This window comes from Urocitellus parryii, chromosome 11 (genome assembly GCF_045843805.1).
Source record: "Urocitellus parryii isolate mUroPar1 chromosome 11, mUroPar1.hap1, whole genome shotgun sequence".
NCBI lineage: Eukaryota > Metazoa > Chordata > Mammalia > Rodentia > Sciuridae > Urocitellus > Urocitellus parryii.
This window is the reverse complement of record NC_135541.1, coordinates 71,689,398-71,708,387: the sequence shown is the minus strand read 5'-3', so window position 1 is coordinate 71,708,387 and position 18,990 is coordinate 71,689,398. Positions and strand designations below refer to the sequence as shown.

The window sequence follows — 18,990 nt, the reverse complement described above, 5'->3', positions numbered from 1 at the left end:
TATGATATTGGCTATGGGTTTATCATATGTAACCTTTATTATGTTGAGGTATGATTCTTCTATACCTAAGTTATTCAGAGATTTTATCATAAAGGAATATTGAATTTTATCAAGACTTTTCTGCACCTATTGCTGTGATCATGTGGTTTTTAATCTTTGACTCTATGTGTTGTGTTACATTTATTAATTTGTATATCTTGAACCATCCTTCCATACCAGCTTGATCATAGTTTATAATGTTTTTAATGTACTGTTGAATCTTATTTGAAAGAATTTTGTTGAGGATTTTTGCATCTCTGCTCATTCAGGGATTTGGTCTATAATTTTCTTTTGCTATTGTTGTATACTCATCAGATTTTGGTAGCAGGGTAATCCTGACTTCCAAGAAAAAGTTTGGAAAGGTTCCTTCCCTTTCTTTTTGTAGATCAGTTTGAAAGACATTGATGTTAGTTCCTCTTTAAAAGTCTGATTAAATTCAGCTGTGAACCCATCCATGTGTGGACTTTTCTTTGTTGGGAAACTTTATTTTTCAATTTCATTACTTGTTATTAATCTATTTATGTTTTTGTATTATATCCTCTTGGTTCAATTTTGGTAGGTTATATGTGTCCAGAAATTTGTCTGCTTCTTCCAAATTTTCTTAATCTTATCAAATGCTATCCTCTCTGGGACTTTAGAAAACCAATTAATCCTCTCCTCTTTCCTATATTTTCATTCTTCCTTCTCTATTGTCTTTTTTCTCTAACATATGCATAAGCTTAAATTTCTTTCTTCTTCATCTCTAGATCTTCACCTAGCTGGTCATGACCTTTTTGATTATAAGTGATAAAAATTCTATAAAAGTGAGTTAAACACACAAAAAGGTAATTGATTATCTCACGTAAACTGAGAAGTCCAAGCATTAATCCAAGCTTTAATCTCCAGTGGTCTCATCATTGCCTCTGGCTTTCTCTCAGTCTTTTAGTTATGCTTGGTTACTGATTGGCTTTATTTGTTGAATGAGCTTTTTCACATGGCAGGTAGTCCCTAATTTAAATCTTCCCAGGTTAGAATACTCAGTACAAAAAGTTACTCTTCCATGTTAGTTTTGAACTCAGACCTGAATTAATCTTGACTATCCTCCTTTGAGTCCCATGTTTATTCTTCATTAATTCCTACGGCCTGGGGTGGGGAGTCATTTTATCTCTGTGGCCCCAGCGAAAGCAGGCCACCTTGAATGATGACCTTCCCAGGATCACATGGAATGGTGAAGGCTTGTTTATCCAAAGGAAAATAGAGGTACTTTTATGAAAACAAGCATGCCAGACAAAAGCAGAATCCTAGAGTCTCTGTAACCTCTATCTCTTGCTTTTTCATCCAAACAAAAATTCTTGAAATAGCATTTTACTGTTAGCATGCTTATTTTCTTACAGCCTTATCATGTTTCATTCATTAAAATTTGGGTTCTATCATTACTTTGAAATGGCTTTTACTCTGGTCATTTAATGACCTCCTAAGTACTGAATTCAGTGAACTTTCTTTCAACTTATTCTCTTTTGGACCTCAGTCAGGTTTTTTGTTTTTGTTTTTGTTTTTGTTTAGAAACAAAATCTTTCTGTGTTCCCAGGCTTATCTCAAACTCCTGAGGTCAAATGATCATCCCACTTCCAACTCCCAAATGCTGGGACTACAGATATGTGCCACTATGCCAGGCCTTTTGTAGTATTTGACACTTTTGATTTTCTAGTCTTTCCTTCCTTCCACAAGTTTCTCCTTTGGTTTCAATTAAATCATTCTATTCATTTTTCTCCTGCTTCTCAGATCGTTTGAGCTTTTCTTCCTATTGATGTTGCAAAGATTTTTTTTCTTTTTCATTCTTCTCACTTCTCACTTCAAAACTTCTAGACATTATCACCTAAGCCTATGTCTTAAATCACTTAACTATATTCTGATGATTTTTTTAATCTGTATCTCCCATCGAAATATAACTCCAATTCCTTCTATATAATCACCTTCCTGGAGATGTCTGCCTAAAAGTAAACATAGCAGCACCCCAAGTCCTTCCTTCTGTCTTCTTTTTGCCTCACTCTATTTTCCTTAACCTTGTGATTTAACCCTCTGCTTATTTAAGCTGCTAAAGGCAGAAAATAATTGTCATACATATCTCATCCCACATGTAACTAATCACCAAATCCTAATTATTTTGCCTTCTACACATTTCTCATATCAATTCTTCCCTCTTCTATCTTTTTACTAATACTCTAGCTCAAGCATTCATTGTTTTTCATTTATTTCAATTAACTTTCTCTCTTTTTCTAGTCTATCCTCTAATACATAATCAAATAAGCATCTCAATTAAGTAAACCTGTTACTAAAACATCTTCACATCTCCTTAACGTGACAAATAAACTTCAACATGACCTGGCATGTCTCCCTGTGCAGTCTCAATTGGGTCTGCCTTCTCCTTGTGCTGTGTGCTCCAAAAATCCTGAAAACTTATAGTTCCCATCTTCTTTGGTCTCTCATCCTATGTCTTTCACATGCTATTGTCCCTTCATATGTATCTTGCCTTTCTTCATAATCACAGCTCTATCAAGCTTAGAATCCTACTACTTTTCTTTCATCTATTTTCACCTTGAGGAGTCTTTTTGACTCGCATTGCTCTTTCTTCTACCTTCCCATTATACTTTGTATCTACTTCCATTTTTAGTACATTGTGTGTATGGATCAACTTATAAAAGTAGAGTAATGTGAACTATAATTGTAGGTACAGTTGAAGAATAAAGTAGGATTTGAATAGGTGAATAAGAGGGCAGAGATTATTTATTTATTAACTTACTTATTTATTTACAGTACTGGGGATTGAACCCAGTGGTGCACCACCCACGATCATTGAGCTATATTCCCATCTTTTTTTTTTTCTTTTCTCTTTTGACATGGAGTCTTGTTAAGTTGCCCGGGCTGACCTCAAATTTGTGATCCTCCTGCCTCAACCTTTCAAGTCTCTGGGTTACAGATATGCAAAGTGTTCCCAACTAAGGATGGGGGGATATTTAAAGTAAAATGACCCAGTGGTGTACTGGCACAAGCTTATGAAATATGATTGGAATTTTCATTTATTATTATAATTTTAATTATATGAAATTTCAATTAAATTAAATAAATTATGTTAAAAACAAAAGCAAAAATGCTCAAAATTCATCACTTCCTCATTATTCTACTACATTTTACTATTATCTGTATTCTTGAGGCTGTTATCTATATGGTGTAACTAATGTATAATGGGGTGCTACTGTACATTTCTTCCCAACTTCTCATCAGTAATATCACACATAGCTTAAAATCAGTTTTGGTGAGAAAAGTTTTACTATTGGAATAAAAAAATACTGCCTATCAGGATTTGACTTATTGGTTTGTTGTTTAGATTTAAGAGACAATAGTGAAGATTAAACTTAACAGTATGTTGTAGAATCATTAAATTGAAAATAACACAAAAAATTAAGGGAATATTCTTTTAGTATTTGAAAACTACTGTTTAATTCAGAAAAAAAGTTACTTAATCAATGATGGATGAGTGAAGTCCCAACATATGTCTTTATTTTACTTTTATCTTGCTAAAGTCAACAAAAATATTAAGCAACATTTATGAGAGAACTTTACTGATTTGTCAATTGCAACCATAGGTTGGCTATAGATAGAAGAGTGGCAAAACTGAATGAAAACATTTAATGAGAATCAAATTATTATATGGGAGCTGGGGATGTGGCTCAAGCGGTAGCGCGCTCTCCTGGCATGCGTCCAGTTCGGTCCTCAGCACCACATACAAAAATGTTGTGTCCGCCGAAAACTAAAAAAAAAATAAATATTAAAAAAAAATTCTCTCTCTTTAAAAAAAAAAGAGGGAGCCTACTTCGAACTCGGGTTTAAAATAATAATTATTATTATTATTATTATTATATGGAATTTACAATTAAGCATACTGTATATAATATTTTTGTAAATTATGTAATATACATCTATAAAGTTTAGGGTAAAGTTATGTATATATACATGTGCATACTCTTCAGAGAGGCAGTTATTAAATATATATTAGTATACATCTATGCAAAAGTGTTTAAGTAAAGGGATTTAGTCTTCACAACAAGTTTTTGAAATAGGTGCTATTATTTTTTTCCTTTTTCAGGGGAGAAAACTAGGCTCAGGGAATTTGAATTACTTCTCTAAAGTCATACAAATAAAAAAAGTAGAATTTTCACACAGGTAGTCTGTTCCTAAACCCAGGCTATAAACAATGAAAATACTGAGGATTTTTTAGCAGCAGAAAAATATGTATTAAAAAAATATGTATTTTGGACAAATATATGTCATAACAATATTCAAAATTAATTTGTAAAGAGCTGGAAGCCAATTAGAGTAGAATCATTTTTACATAGGAATTAAGATGAAAAATTAATTCTGTCTTTTAAAATCTAATGAAAAATATAGTGCAACTATCAGTACTTGTAATATGGTAAATAGAATTGACTGAATATAATATTCAACAATGCTTGACACAATGCTTTTGGAAACTGCTGCTCAAAAACTCTACTTAGTAATTGAAAGATGTGTTGGATATATCAGTAAAAATGATGTTTGAGACTTTAAAAGTAATTATACTCTTTTATATATACACATAACAGATTTTTTTAGATGGAACTATTCTACAACTTCAAAGGAGAAAGACCCTCAAACAATGGCGTTCAACAGAAATCTTAATATATCTGGAAACCAAAATTTGATAGATACGGATAAAAGTAATTCCCCATTTTCAGAGGTTTTGAATGTGAACTTTGAATTGGGAAATGAAGTTTGGGATGATTTTGATGATGAAAACTTAATAGAAGTTACTAACTTTTCGGTTGATACTAAGAATATAAAGACACCAGGTAAATTTTGTATTTTAGCATGAAGTAATTTCATTAGTAATTCTTTTAAATGTTTTTCATTTTAGCTCCAAGGAGTAATTTTCTTCACCTTTTTATGTGTGCTTATTTAATTAGTTTTGATTCAGTAATATAATTTTTAGCAAAACTGAAAAAGTGACCCTTCCATAAAAAGCATTTTACCATCAACCTACTAAGAACAAAGGTCAAGGTTACTTCACAATGGTGATATAGCAAATGAACTTTTTCTATTTTGTTGCTCCCCTCTCTCTGCTTAAAGACACTATTCAAATTCAGACTGTTGATTGAATTTTTCCTTATAATACAGAGTGTCCTGCTCTCCATTCTAAGATCACACATGGTTTGCTACTTTTTGTGAAGGACAAAAGTATTCTATTTTTGAAAGTATTCATCAGCTTGCAAAAAAAAAAAACCTTTTATTTCTAGTCAAAATATTGACTTCAGATATAAATAAGTACAAAAGAAAGGATTTGTTTCTCCTGTGTGGGCAATTATATTTAAATAATATACAAACCCAAAATAATGAGATGTAGTTCTTTGAGTTACAGGCAGTTACTCCATTTCACTGAAACAGAAATTGAAAGTCATGTCAAGTGTTTGACAAGATAACAAATGGAGATACTCTTACCCATAAGGGCTAACAGAAGGAAATCAGTCCTTCAGCCTTCTCAGTACAGACTCTTATTCCTAAAATTATAGTTTTGTTGATTTTTAATATATACCACTGTATGCTCTTTTAAAAAATATACATGTATATTTCTAAGAGAAGCAATTAGCCATGGAAATGTTGTTTTAGGATCCTAAGAATTACCCTAAAAAGTAAACGCTTTTCTCAGAAAGATAAGGTTTTGCTTACCTTCACAAAATAGGCCTGAAAAATTTTTATTAGATCAGTATGTATCATTTTCTATGTCAACTAACAGTCTCTTTCTCACAATTAAATGTTATTATGTTCTGCAAGTTAATAGGCAACATGCTAATCCTTTGATGTAGCCTAATTCTATGAAGGCATAGATTTATCACTGGGAAAATCAATAAATGCTACTTACCCTCATTTGTGGAGCACTTCTAAATGATCACATGAAGACCATTGAAAATATTGACTGAATCTCAACTTGATCATTTACCTGAATTTAAAAAATAAATAAATAAATAGTGGTGGTTTGAAGACCTTTTAACATAGTAACTAATAAGCTAACCTTTGTGTTTTATAATTTTACTCCTTTATCTTTATGCCCTCACTTTATGCAAATTAAATTTGATATTGAAAAGAATTAGTCATTCCTTTATTAACCAGATCTTATCTGTTGGACAGCTCCCTGATAGAACTTGTGAAAAACTTCATTCAGCCCTTTACTGGCATTTTATTTGAAACTATTATCTCTTTATATAGGGTCTGAAAACACTTTGATTTCAAATATCAGGGGAAGTAAGCTACCTTTCCAAGAGTCAAAGAGCAAATTCCAAAGAGAAATGTCAAACAGGCAAGTGTTAAAAAACTTTGGTTTGTTATTCTTACAACTTTATATTTTCTTGAGACATAATTGGAGATGAGGATCAAGTCATTAGGTGTCAGAGAAGATATATGGTATTGGTGAATTTAACCCTCTTAATGTTAGAGGTATGTTTCTCAAAGTGCTGTTGTCAAAACAGAATTTCAGATGATGGACAGTTAAGCATAAGACTAAATTTTTAAAACGTTGTTGAATGATTATTTCTATAGCCCCTTAAAAATAGTACTATTATCAAATTTGGAATATATAAATTATGATATGGTCTAAATGAAAGGAAATACACCAAGTTCTCCTTGAGTATAAGAAACAGCATCAATTTTTTGTGATAAATATGATAAATAGTACTTCCCAAAGAATCACTATTAATGCAAATTAAAATGGTTTGTTTTCCCATTTGCCATATTTTACAAATAATTAATTTTAATTTTTAGTTTTGTTTCGTCACACGAGAAGCCAGCCATTTGTTTGTCAAATTCTGCTATGTCCAAGTTTGATATATCCTCCATGACACAATTATCTCAACAAGCTGGAAATGCAAATATTGTAAGCAAAAGCACTTCTTTGTTTTTCCTATAAATTTTGCCTAAATACTTAAACTTTCATTGATTGCAATTTTTTTACATCAAAATATAGGACCATTTACAGGAAAGAAAAAAGCAGTGTTTGTCACCAGAGATTGAGAAATTGTCCTTTACTCACTTCAAAAATATTTCAAATTTTTCAAATTTCAAGAAAGTAGATTTTTTTTTTAGAAACAGTGAATCCATAAAGGAAGTTGATTCCAGGTAAGAACTCTTAATATATTCATGATTATGTCAGTAAAGACATCTTACAAATAAATTCGGCTTTCCTTTTTCCTTGATTCATTTTAAAGACCAGAACCTAAACATATTAAAGACATTGAAATTTTATTTTATTTTATTTTTTTTGACATTGAAATTTTAGACCTGTAGTGAGCTAAGCTCTTTTAAGATATTTCATAGCATCAAATATTCTAATTTTTGAAACTATATTGAGTTCATAAACTTATTTTTACTGATTCAAATATAGCTTTTTTGTCTAAAGTATAGCATCATTTGAGAAATACAAATGAAATCAGCTAATTTTTAAGAAGTTCAGTTGTATTTGAGCTATACAGTTATTTCACAATTCAATAGGTTCAATGAAAAAAGTCACAGCCAGAGGTGGTGGCATATGCCTATAATCTCAGTAACTCAGAAGTTTGTAAGACAGAAGGATCCCAAGTTGAAGGTCAGCCTCAGCAACTTAGTGAGACACTAAGAACTTAGTGAAACCCAGTCTCAAAATAAAAAATAAGCACCCCTGGGGTCAATTCCCAGTACAAAAAAAAAAAAGAAAGAGGGATGGAGGGAGGAAGGGGGGGTAGGGAAGAAAGAAGAAAGGGCGGGAAGAAGGAGGGAGGGTAGAAAAAAGGAGGAAGGGAGGGAGGGGAAATTGTCAGGTTAAATCTTCTGGCCATTTTTTAAAGAGAAACTGCAGGTGTCAAAGTTTACATGTATGTTTATACTTTCATTAAATGACATTACTTTCCAATATATTTAAATAAATTATGTCTGATATTTGGTCCTTTTATAGTTTACAAAGTCTAATTTTTTTTACCCACAAATTTCTTGCAAGGTTATACATACTGAAGTTTATTTGACATATTAACCTCACAGCAATCAAGTTTATATGTTCTGTTAGTACTGTATTGTTTATTGTGTATTTTTTTAAATTGTCTTACAGAAATAGTTATTTTTGCATTTGCTTTTTTTATCCAGTAGGTATCATCCTGATGATGAAGCTGAGGAAATGAAGTCTTTTCTGGGAATATTTGATGGCATTTTCTAAAACAAACAAAAAAATAATGCTTCTTATTAATACAAAATAAAGTATAAAGATAGCTATTCACAAAGCAGGTTTTTTATTTGTATTTTTTGTGCTTTATATTTTTGAAAAGTAGTTCATAATTGTTCAGATTTTTGTATCTTAAATGAGATCAATTTTGTTGATTTTTTTGTGCAATGAAAGCTAAAGATTTGACCATTATATTATAACATCTTGAAAAATGCTTTTTATGGTAGCTTTGTTTTAGTAAGCTGATTGAAATTCAAAAATTTATACTTAGAAATAACTGTGTAGTTACCAATTGGATTTTGATTGAATTTTGACAGGACTAATATAAGTTTTCATTTTTAAATTTTTCTTAAGAAGGTTATTCTGTGAAAGGAAAATAATGTTAAATCAGTGAATCTATTGTATGGTTTATTCACTCATATGGTTTTCATGTGTTTTATTTTATTATTTACTATTTTAGATTTTTAGAAATCCCATGGCTGTTTGAACTGTTATCTAATTTTGAGCAATGACAAATGAAATATTAATCAATATAGATTGTTGGTTTTGTTTAGTTTGTTTTTTCAGTGTCATGAGTTCAAAAACCTTGTTTTGTTGACCTTTAGCAAAAGGTATTTATATTATTTTCCAATAAATTATGTCTCAACTTCAACTTTGATTAACTTTATTAATAAGTAGCATATAGGGTACCATAAGCAATGTTTATTTCTAATGTATTTAATACATAGATACCAAGTGGAGTTGATACCCACTTAAAAAATTTTAGAAAATACTTATTTTCTTTAAGCATAAAAACTTTAGAGATGAGAAATTTCCAGATAAGATTGTTATTTTTATTATTAGTAAATATTTGTAAGGAATGATATGTATTAAGCTTAGATAAAAAGATTAGAACAAAAGAGATTTTGTCTCATGTTGAAAAGTAAGGGCAACTAGTTCCTTTATTTTTGTCCTCTTTACAATGGGTATGCATCTGTATCTGAATCAATCATACTACTACTTTTAAAGATTTTTAAACACCATTAAAATGAAAAAAATGATGCACTAAAATCTATTTATCTTATGTACACAGACTTTGACACTAAAGAAATAGCAATTTAATTCAACCTAACTTATTGTGATCTGCTAAGTGAAAAGCACTGTAGTTGATACTGTGCAAAATGAAAACAGTGTTTCTGTTCTTAAGGAGCTTACTTTACATTCTAGTAGAGAAGTTGAGATATACAGTATAGGCATACCTCAGAGAGATTGCAGGTTAGGTTTTGGTCCACAACAATAAAGCAAATATTGCAATAAAGTAAGTCACACAAACTTTTTTTGGTTTCTCTGTGAATATTAAACTATGTTTACACTATACTGTAGTCTATTATGTATGCAATAGCATTATATCTTTAAAAATGTATATACCCTAATTTTAAAATACTTTATTGCTAAAAATGCTAACAGTCATCTGAGCTGTTGGAAAAATGGCACCAATAGCCCTGCTGCATGCAGAGTTGCCCCCAAGCCTTTAAATAATAAATAATGTGATGTCTGTAAGGTGCAATAAAGTGAAGCACAATAAAACAAAGTATGTCTATAATATAAAATCTAGAATACATTGGAGCAGTGGTTCTTAAACTTAAAGGTGCATGGAATCATCTAGAGGGCTTGTTTGAAACAGATTATCCTGAGTTTATGACTCAGTGTGTCTGGAAAGTTCCTGAGAATTTAAATTTCTAACAGATTCCCAAATGGTGCTGATCCTACTGGTCCATGGACCACACTTTGAGAGAATCACTGCAAAAGAGATTAAAATAGCTGTGGGTGTATATATGAAAGAATATAATCCTGGCTGGAGGGTCAGGGAATTATTTATAGAAAGTTTAAAATTTGAGTTGAGTTGAACCTTGAAAGATGAATAAGATTTTGTGGGGGAAAAAATAGAAAACTGCCTGAACAAAGGTGCAAAGGAGGAAAGTATCTATTTGGGGGAAAATGGATAGATTTTTTTTTAAACATAGGTTAATTTTATGGTTGTTTGAAATATAAGGCCCGACTAGGAGGGGCTTTAAATGAAACTCAGGTTTATTCAGTGGACTAGTGTCTCCCAAACTTGTTTCATCGTTTTAAAAAAATGAATAAGGTATTGAATATATAGAGTACCTTAACCTCACCTCAGATCTACTGATTCAAAATCTCCAGTGGAGGGAACTAGGGATTCTGTAGTTTTAACAAAGATTCCAAATGGTACTTATGATCAGGTCAGTTTGAGAAACACATAGATAATAGATTCACCTCCTAAGTGATTACCTGGGAAATTATGTGTATGCTAAATATATGTAACTCAAAACCAACAACAACAATGGTGCTGTCACATATATACTAACCACTTAAAGGAGTCCAATTGCTGGCTGTTCTTTTCAGGAAGTAAATAATAGTCCTAAATTTTTCTATCTGTAAGTTATATATTGGATTTATTTATTTATATACAGTGAATCATACAACAGAGCTTTTCACAAAAATCACTGGTGGATTAAAATCTTTAAGTTTTTCTCAATTGAAAATTCCTCAGTAGGCTGTTTTCTTATTTTGTTGGCATAATAGTATGTACCTTGTAAGAATGTAGTGAGAATTTAATAAGTCACTGCATAGAAAACTTAATTTAGGGATGGATTCATAGTTTTGTTCAGTAAGTGATAGCTGTTTGTACCGCTTTAAATGACCAACTGAGAAGGGGGGAATAATACAATATCCAAGTTGCATTGATTTGCATATGGATTTGAATTTCCATAGATGTAGCATTCATAGGGAAAAAAAAATGTTTTCCAAGATCATTCTTCTACATAAACTTTTTCTTTCAGGAAGATATCCCTACCCATATCTCCTCACCAACTCTATTGGTTGATATGTGATCAGAGAATACAAATCTGTATTATTATTACCTTAGGTAAAACATAATTAGAAAATAAGTCTTCTACAATTTTTATTATTATACATTATAAAGCCAAATAGAAATGATTGTTAAATTACTCATTATTCTAAGTTTTATCACAATTTACTCATTTACCAGTCTCTTTACTCTGACCCTATTTCTAGAAAACATTTTCATGAGGCACTGTAGGGAACCACTCTTTGAGAACCCCAGTCTATGACTCACATGGATAATATTTGCCTGTGACATCCTAGATAATAACAATTGACTGTATTTAAGAACTTTTACTTTTGTGGGAATAGAGAAGGCACCAATGAGGACGAAGTTGGGGCAAAGAAAAGTAAGCTAAGCTTAGAATTAAACTAAGTAAATTTCAGTCTGAGTATTGGTTAGTTTGTAGAACAAAACAAAAAGGGAAATCCTGCCGTTTCTTTTGTCGTTTCAACTCTTGGCTGCCCATAGTTTTAAACCTTGCTACTCAAAAGTCTGATCCGAAGACTAGAAATATGGGAACTGCCTGGAAGCTGGCTAAAAACTCAGTGTCTTAGGTTTCACCCTAGGTGGTCTGAGTCAGAATATGCACTTTAACAAAATCCCCAGGTGATTATGTGTACATTAAAGTGTAAGGAGCACTTGTATAATGTGGAAAGGAAGGAAGATGATATCAGAATTTTAAGAGGATCTATTCCAGAAGACAAGTATAATAGTAATGATGATTACTTTGTTTTCTGTACATATATTTCCTATTTAAAATGTAATAGGATGATATAGATCTTGTTTAATTGCCTTTTAGAATAGTTTTTTTTCTTCACCAACTGTATAAATTATCTTTATAATTCTCATGCATCAACTGGGTATTTTTTATGCAGCTTGAGAGGTACTTAGACACTCTATAGAGTTTTCAACTAACATAATAAAAGCAGACAATTCAAAAGAGCAATTTTTGTTTCAATTTGGAAACTTTTCCCTAAACTAACACATCTTAACAATTACTGCATGTTTTGGCAAGACAAAACAGAAACACCCTCATAATATTCTGATACCCTAGGTACGTGTATAATCGCACATCTGGTGCGACGCCACATAGTGTAAAGAGAAGTGAAAAGTTGTGCTGCAGTTGTGTACAATGAATCAAAGTGCATTCTTCTGTCATATATACCTAATTAAAATAAATAAATTTATTTAAAAATTTTAAAATTATATCTGAAAGAATAATACAATAGAAAAATGTGCATAAACCTACACTTGCATACATATATTACAGCTGTAAAATTTTTATTTTAAAAAGAAATTCTGACTAAGCTAACACTAGCATTTTTCTGAGGACTCCTTTATGACAGCAGATAGTTTCAACCCTTTAGACACTTAACTATAAAGTCATTGTTATTTTAGTTTCTATGTTGATCAGATTGAAAACTTAAAAACTCTTTACCAGTTAAAAATTATAATCCTTGGGTTGGGACTGTAGCTCAGTGATAGAGCGCCTGCCTCACATGTATGAGGCACTGAGTTTGATCCCTAGCACCACATAAAAATAAATAAAGATATTATGTCCATCTATAACTAAAAATATATATTTTTAAAAAATTATAACCCTCCCCTCCCATACTGAGGCTCAAACCCAGGGCCTTGTGCATGCTAGGCAAGTGCTCTACCACTGAGTTACATCCCTAGTCTGGAAACATTTTTTTAAGCTAAAATAATTTTATATTTTTTAAATAAGGGTTTATAATGAGTTTTGTTTTTTAAATTATTTTTATTCTTTCTATTGTTATCTGATATATTTTTTAAATAAGGGAAATAATTGATACAATGAAAAAACCTAGAGATTCTACTTCAAAATTTCAGTTTGTTCTAGGGAAAATTGAACCCCTCAAAATATTAATTTCCCAAGCTCAAGAAGTGAAATCAAGAATGAATAAATGGGATGGTGTCAAACTAAAAAGCTTCTTCACAGCAAAGGAACAATCAAGAGCATGAAGAGAGCACCTACAGAATGGAAGAAAATCCTTGCCACGTGTAACTCAGAGCATTAATCTCCAGGATGTACAAAGAACTTAAAAACTTAACACCAAAAAAGCAATTAACCCAATCAATAAAAGGGCAAAGGACTGGACAGGCACTTCACAGAATAAATACGAATGGTCAACAAATATATGAAAATATATTCAACACCTCTAGCAATTAGAGATATGCAAATTAAAACCACTGAAATTTCATCTCACTCCAGTAAGAATGGCAATTATCAAGAATACAAGCAACAATAGATGTTGGCAAGGATGTGGAGGGAAAGGTACACTTATGCATTGCTGGTGAAACTGCAGATTGTAACCACTATGGAAAGCAATATGGAGAGTCTTCAGAAAACTTGGAATGGAACCACCATTTGACCCAGCTATCCCTCTCCTCGGTTTATACCCAAAGGACTTAAAATCAACATACTGCAGTGACGCAGCCACATCAATGTTTATAGCAGCTCAATTCACAATAGCAAAATTATGGAACCAACCTAGGTGCACTTCAACAGATGAATGGATAAAGAAATTATGGTATATATACACAATGAAATATTACTCAGTCATAAAGAAGAATGAAATCATGGCACTTGCCTGTAAATGGATGGAACTTGAGACTATCATGCTAAGTGAAATAAACCAATCTCAAAATCCAAACGCCGAATATTCTCTCTGATGTGGATGCTGACACATTGGTGGTGGGGATGGTGTGGAAAATAGAATCCATTGGATTAGACAAAGGAGGATGAAGGGAAGGGAGGGGAGATAGGAATAGGAAAGACAGTAGAATGAATTGGACATAATATTCCTATGTTCATGTGTGAATACATGATGGTGAAACTCCACATCATGTACAACACAAGAATGGGATCCTAATTAGTTATGCTCCATATGTGTTAATATGTTAAAATACACTCTACTGTCATGTATATCTAAAAGGAACAAATAGAAAATATTAATTGCCCTTAGTTTCTCAGCATATAATTGTAGAAACAGAACTGGAATCCAAGTTGTATCATGCTTTTTCTACTTCAATATTAAGGGTTGTATCTCCATGCTCACTTTTTTAAACTTTTTGTCTTTTGATCAGAAATGTAAATGTATTTCATTCCACTTTTCTTCCTTAATTGTGTTAACAAATTATTTTTCTAGCTATGAACTATAATAGTTCTTTTCTTTTTGTACCAGGGATTGAACCTAAGGGCACTTTACCACTGAGCCACAACCCAGCCTGCCATGACCAGCACAGCCAATCTTGTAGCTTCCAGTGAGGGTTAAAGGGGAATAAGAAAAATAAAGACTCAAAGATGGTGGAAAGTGATGGACATTATTACCCTAGGTATATGTATGACTACATATATGGTACGGTGATACATTGTGTACAAGTTGTGCTGTAATTGTGTACAATAAATCAAAATTCATTCTACTGTTATATACACCTAATTAAAATAAATAATTTTTTTTAAAAAAGAAAGACTCATGGATGCAGATTGTGAAGGTAACAGCTAAGATCAGGTGGAGCACTGCTCTTTGATGGAGAAGCAGGTCTAAAGAATTACACCAGCAATCTTTTTTTTTTCCCCACTCATACTGTACTTTATTTTTAGCCAGGGTAGCTAGTTTTTATTTATTTTTATGTGGTGCTGAGGATTGAACCCAGTGCCTCACACATGCTGGGCAAGAACTGTGCCATTGAGCTACTGCCCCAGGCCCAGCAATCTTTATTGATACATGTCTCATTGTCAGATTAGAGATTGTGCAAGCATTATTCTTTGTATTCATGAAAGTTACAGAGTTAGCAACGTAATGCAGCTTATTCTGCAGTTACATTCTACAGCTGCAATGTAGGCAACATTAGGAGCTTTGTGTAGCTCTCAAGAAAGTCCATTGTTTAAAGTTACTGTTAAGCAGGCAGCTTCAGAAGTAGTGAAGCTGGTGAACATTGTGGTTGTCTAGCAGGGCAGAGGAACTATGGGCCTGAGATCAAGGTCAAGGCTGATAGGACTCTTCTGCAGATGCTTCTCATGTAGGGCATTGCCACAGCAGCTAGGCATCCTGCACCTTTGCACAGAAACATTCCCATGCCACAGCCATGAGGTAATCAGAGTCCCCAATTTCAGACACTGCCCTCCTATTCTCTGTCCCCACCACTCTCCACACCAGCACCCCCCCCTTTTATTTCTTTAGACAGGGTCTTACTGAGTTGCTTAGGAACCCACTAAATTACTAAGGCTGGCTTTGAACTTGCAATCCTCCTGCCTCAACCTCTGAGCCTCTGGAATTATAGGCATAGGCCATAATGCCCAGCAATAGCTCATTTCTAAACACAACTTTACACATAGTTGTAGCTGCACTTACCATTTTGAAACATTACAGGCATATACCATATGTTATATGTAGATTATGATGATCTTGCTACAACATGTTGTTTGGAAACAAATATCTCACTGTTTTTTCATTCTATAGTGTTTGGACACCTACTATATGCTACCTATTGTGTCTTGCAGAAGTCTGGGAAAAACCTTGTGTATGAGAACCAGCTGCCAAACATGGAAACTGCTAAGAGCCCCAATAAAAAGCAGACGAATCCAGGATTGCACAGAGTATAATTTATTAAGGACTTAACAGACAGAAACATGTCTTGGGCAGCAGCAAGATACGAGGATCCCCACATCCCAAAGCAGGAGTAAGGGGTTTATATGCTAAGCTAGACAAAGGTGGGCGTCAGCCAACTGGAACATACCTGGACTTTCTCTAAAACTATCAACATGTCAAACATCAGCTAAGAAACAGTTTGGCTATCTTAATGACTTTGTTTATTTTATAGGGTTTGGAGTGGGTACCAGGGTCACCTAACAGATAAAATGGCATTTATAACCAAGATGGCTATAGTCATGTCAAGCTATATCCCTGCACATCCTGGAAAGATGAATATGACTAAGTCTTATTTCAAGGGGCCAAAAAATAGATGATTAATTCAAGTTACAGTGATCAAAATGCAATAAAAATATGGGCCTTGAAAGTTTTATTAATAGCTTTAAAAATTAATATTATCTCCATGAAGTTATATTTCCAGATATCTCTTGATTTTTAAAGTTTTTCTAGAGTCTACCTAAATCTATGATGTCTGAATTTGTTAAGGAGGTAACATACAGATAAGTACACATTTTGCAAAAAGCAAAGCTACATATTCTTTTGGATAATGGATTATTCAAATAGGAAAGTTAGAAGATGGAGTAAAGTTGAGAAGGGACAAAAAGTCACTGAGGAACAGATTGATTTAAGGAAAGAGAAGAAGAGGCAATAAAAAGTACTGAAGACAATGAGTCTTCCTCATCTGAAAGACTGATATAAAGATCATATATATGCATTTAATTATGTGATTAATATTTATAATTTGAGCTGACAGGTAATTAAAAAGTCAAGCACTTTTCAATAGAATATAAAGCAATTTATGCTTTTAACTAAAAGAAACTATTTTATTTGGAAGACTACTTACGTGTATTTAAAATGAGGTTTTAGATGGAAAGGGAAAAACAGGCATTCGTATGTACTTTGATGTATTTTGCTGTATTAACCAATATTGTTGGTAGTTTATTTTTACTTTTTTTCCTGTTGCTTCCCTTGTTGAGGCAGCTAGATTATGAAGTAGATATTCTTCAAGGAAGAGTTGTGAAATTCTTGATTTTTTTTTTTAATTTCAAAAGCCAAGATCCAGACTAACACAAAAGAATTGGAAAGTGCCTAATGGGTCAAAAAGTTTTTTTCTGTGCCCCAAAGTGGAGATTCTATAGACTTGTGGAAAAGGAGAGAAGTCAGAGGAAAAGAAAATCACTTAGATGCTGGGTACCTCAAAGAAGATCCACTTCCAGCTTCCTCCTGGATTTCTTCTAAAGTAGAGTGGGCAGTAGGTTTAAAGTATAATAGAACACTCCCCTCCCCTTAATTTTGGAGACTCAAGAGAAGAAGGAATATCGCTTTTTCAATTTAATCTGGGAAGGTGACAAATCCCAGAATTCACCCTGTTAATGACACAGGAGCAATATAAAGAGATAACAGTGATATGTTAGACTTAGAAGTGGGCCTGAAATAGCCTCATAAAGTACCTTTATTGTGTCGCATGGCATGAAGGAGAAGCAGGATCTTTTTCCATGAGCCAGGGGCTAGTAGAGGGCTGAGAATCCTTTTAGTGTCTCACTACTCATTTTTTCTCTGTCCCAAAAGTCACAGAATCTAGTGTCCAACACAAGGGGGACACAGCTTTAAATTTAGGGGACTCACCAACCAGGACAAAAATGTATGCCTCAGCAGATAGTAGCATAGCCAGATGATGACAACTAACAAAATGTTATTACCTCCTGGAACATGTGTAATCTAGTGTTATAGGGTATGGGGTCATTTACATCATAATGCCAGAATACACAGTCTTGAATGCCATAATCCCAAATGTTGAAATCCAAAAGATCAAATTCTCTAAAATCTAAAATCCAGAAAGATCAAAATTTCAAAAACAATATAACTCTGAAAAAAAATGATTTAAAACTTTTTTAAGACATTTATTTATATTTTATGTATTAACATTATAAAGGGGGATTTATATGAGAAACAAAAACATGATAGAACACTTTCTAGAAAACTTTACAAAACAAAATAGGTAATTATAAAACACTTATTTTTGCAAGCATAAACACTCAAGTTGTATAGGAATAATAGTTATGAGCAGATGAACTATACTCATAAAGAAATTGGACAGACAGTGAAGTCTGTAAATACATATCACTACAGTGGGTAATTTGTGGACCCAGCTTTAAAACCATGCTCATCTGAAATACCATAATGGACAACCTAAGTCTTTTTACAAGATCAATCCGAAACCATGATGGCTTACACCACATATTAAGTCATCCTAAGAGTCAAGATCTGAAGAAATTTTATCTTTTACAAATGCAGATGTACAAAAGAGGACATCTCTTTATTTATTGAAGAAGTTTTAATATTTTTACATACACACACAATGATTACACACAAACTCAATATTGTTGTGCTAAGGCACTTTTGTGGAGTCAAATTTGCAAAAAAATGCATAAAATGATTAGAACTCTCTGAAAGTCTACACAATTTGTACCTCCAGTATTGGAAATGATGCAAAGATGAAATGCAGAGTATAGCACATTGTAAAAAAATAATGTTAACAATTTAAAATAGAGAGCTGCCCCATGTGCCTGCAGGGTAGGCGGACCTGCGACCCACCAGCAAAACAGGTCCAGCAGCCTGCTGAGGGGCAGAGCCGCCCCCTCCCCCCATGCCTGCAAGGTAGGCGAAACTGTGACCACCGGCAGATCTGGCCCAGCGGCCTGCTGAGGGGCAGAGCCGCCCCCTCCCCCTGCACCTGCAAGGTAGGCGGACCTGCAAACCACCGGCAGGTCAGGCCCAGCAACCTGCGGAGTGGCAGAGCTGCCCCACGCGCCTGCAGGGTAGGCAGACCTGAGACCCACCAGCAGAACAGATCACCCCAATTGGAGGAGGAGCACAGCCACTACCCGCCCTGCAAGGGAGATTTTTCAACTATACAAGAGCAATATAAATAAATAGAAGGAAAATTTCAAAAACACAACAGCTTCACCAGGCAGAAAGAAACGCAAGCACTATGAAAAGACAAGGAAAGAAAGGACCAAAAGCAATGCAGGTCAACTCAACTCTAGAAGAGGTAATAGCTGCAACAGATGGAATGTCAGATAAAGAATTCAGGATATACATGCTTCAGATGA

The 18,990-nt window shown here is 33.3% G+C and overlaps 1 protein-coding gene across 2 annotated transcripts in view; it reads left to right on the top strand.

Annotated features, from left to right (window-relative positions):
- The window catches only part of Hfm1 (helicase for meiosis 1), an 88,840-nt gene extending 80,553 nt beyond the window's left edge, over positions 1–8,287 (top strand). Inside the window, exons 34-38 of one of the 2 annotated variants that reach the window (XM_026403104.2) lie at positions 4,791–4,904; positions 6,316–6,406; positions 6,868–6,979; positions 7,070–7,221; positions 8,218–8,287. In XM_026403104.2, the coding sequence (XP_026258889.1) occupies positions 4,791–4,904; positions 6,316–6,406; positions 6,868–6,979; positions 7,070–7,221; positions 8,218–8,287 (539 nt within the window). Of the gene's footprint in view, positions 1–4,658; positions 4,905–6,315; positions 6,407–6,867; positions 6,980–7,069; positions 7,222–8,217 lie in introns of both variants that reach the window. The other variant, XM_077791401.1, reaches the window with a different exon arrangement.
- Positions 8,288–18,990: the final 10,703 nt, after the last annotated feature.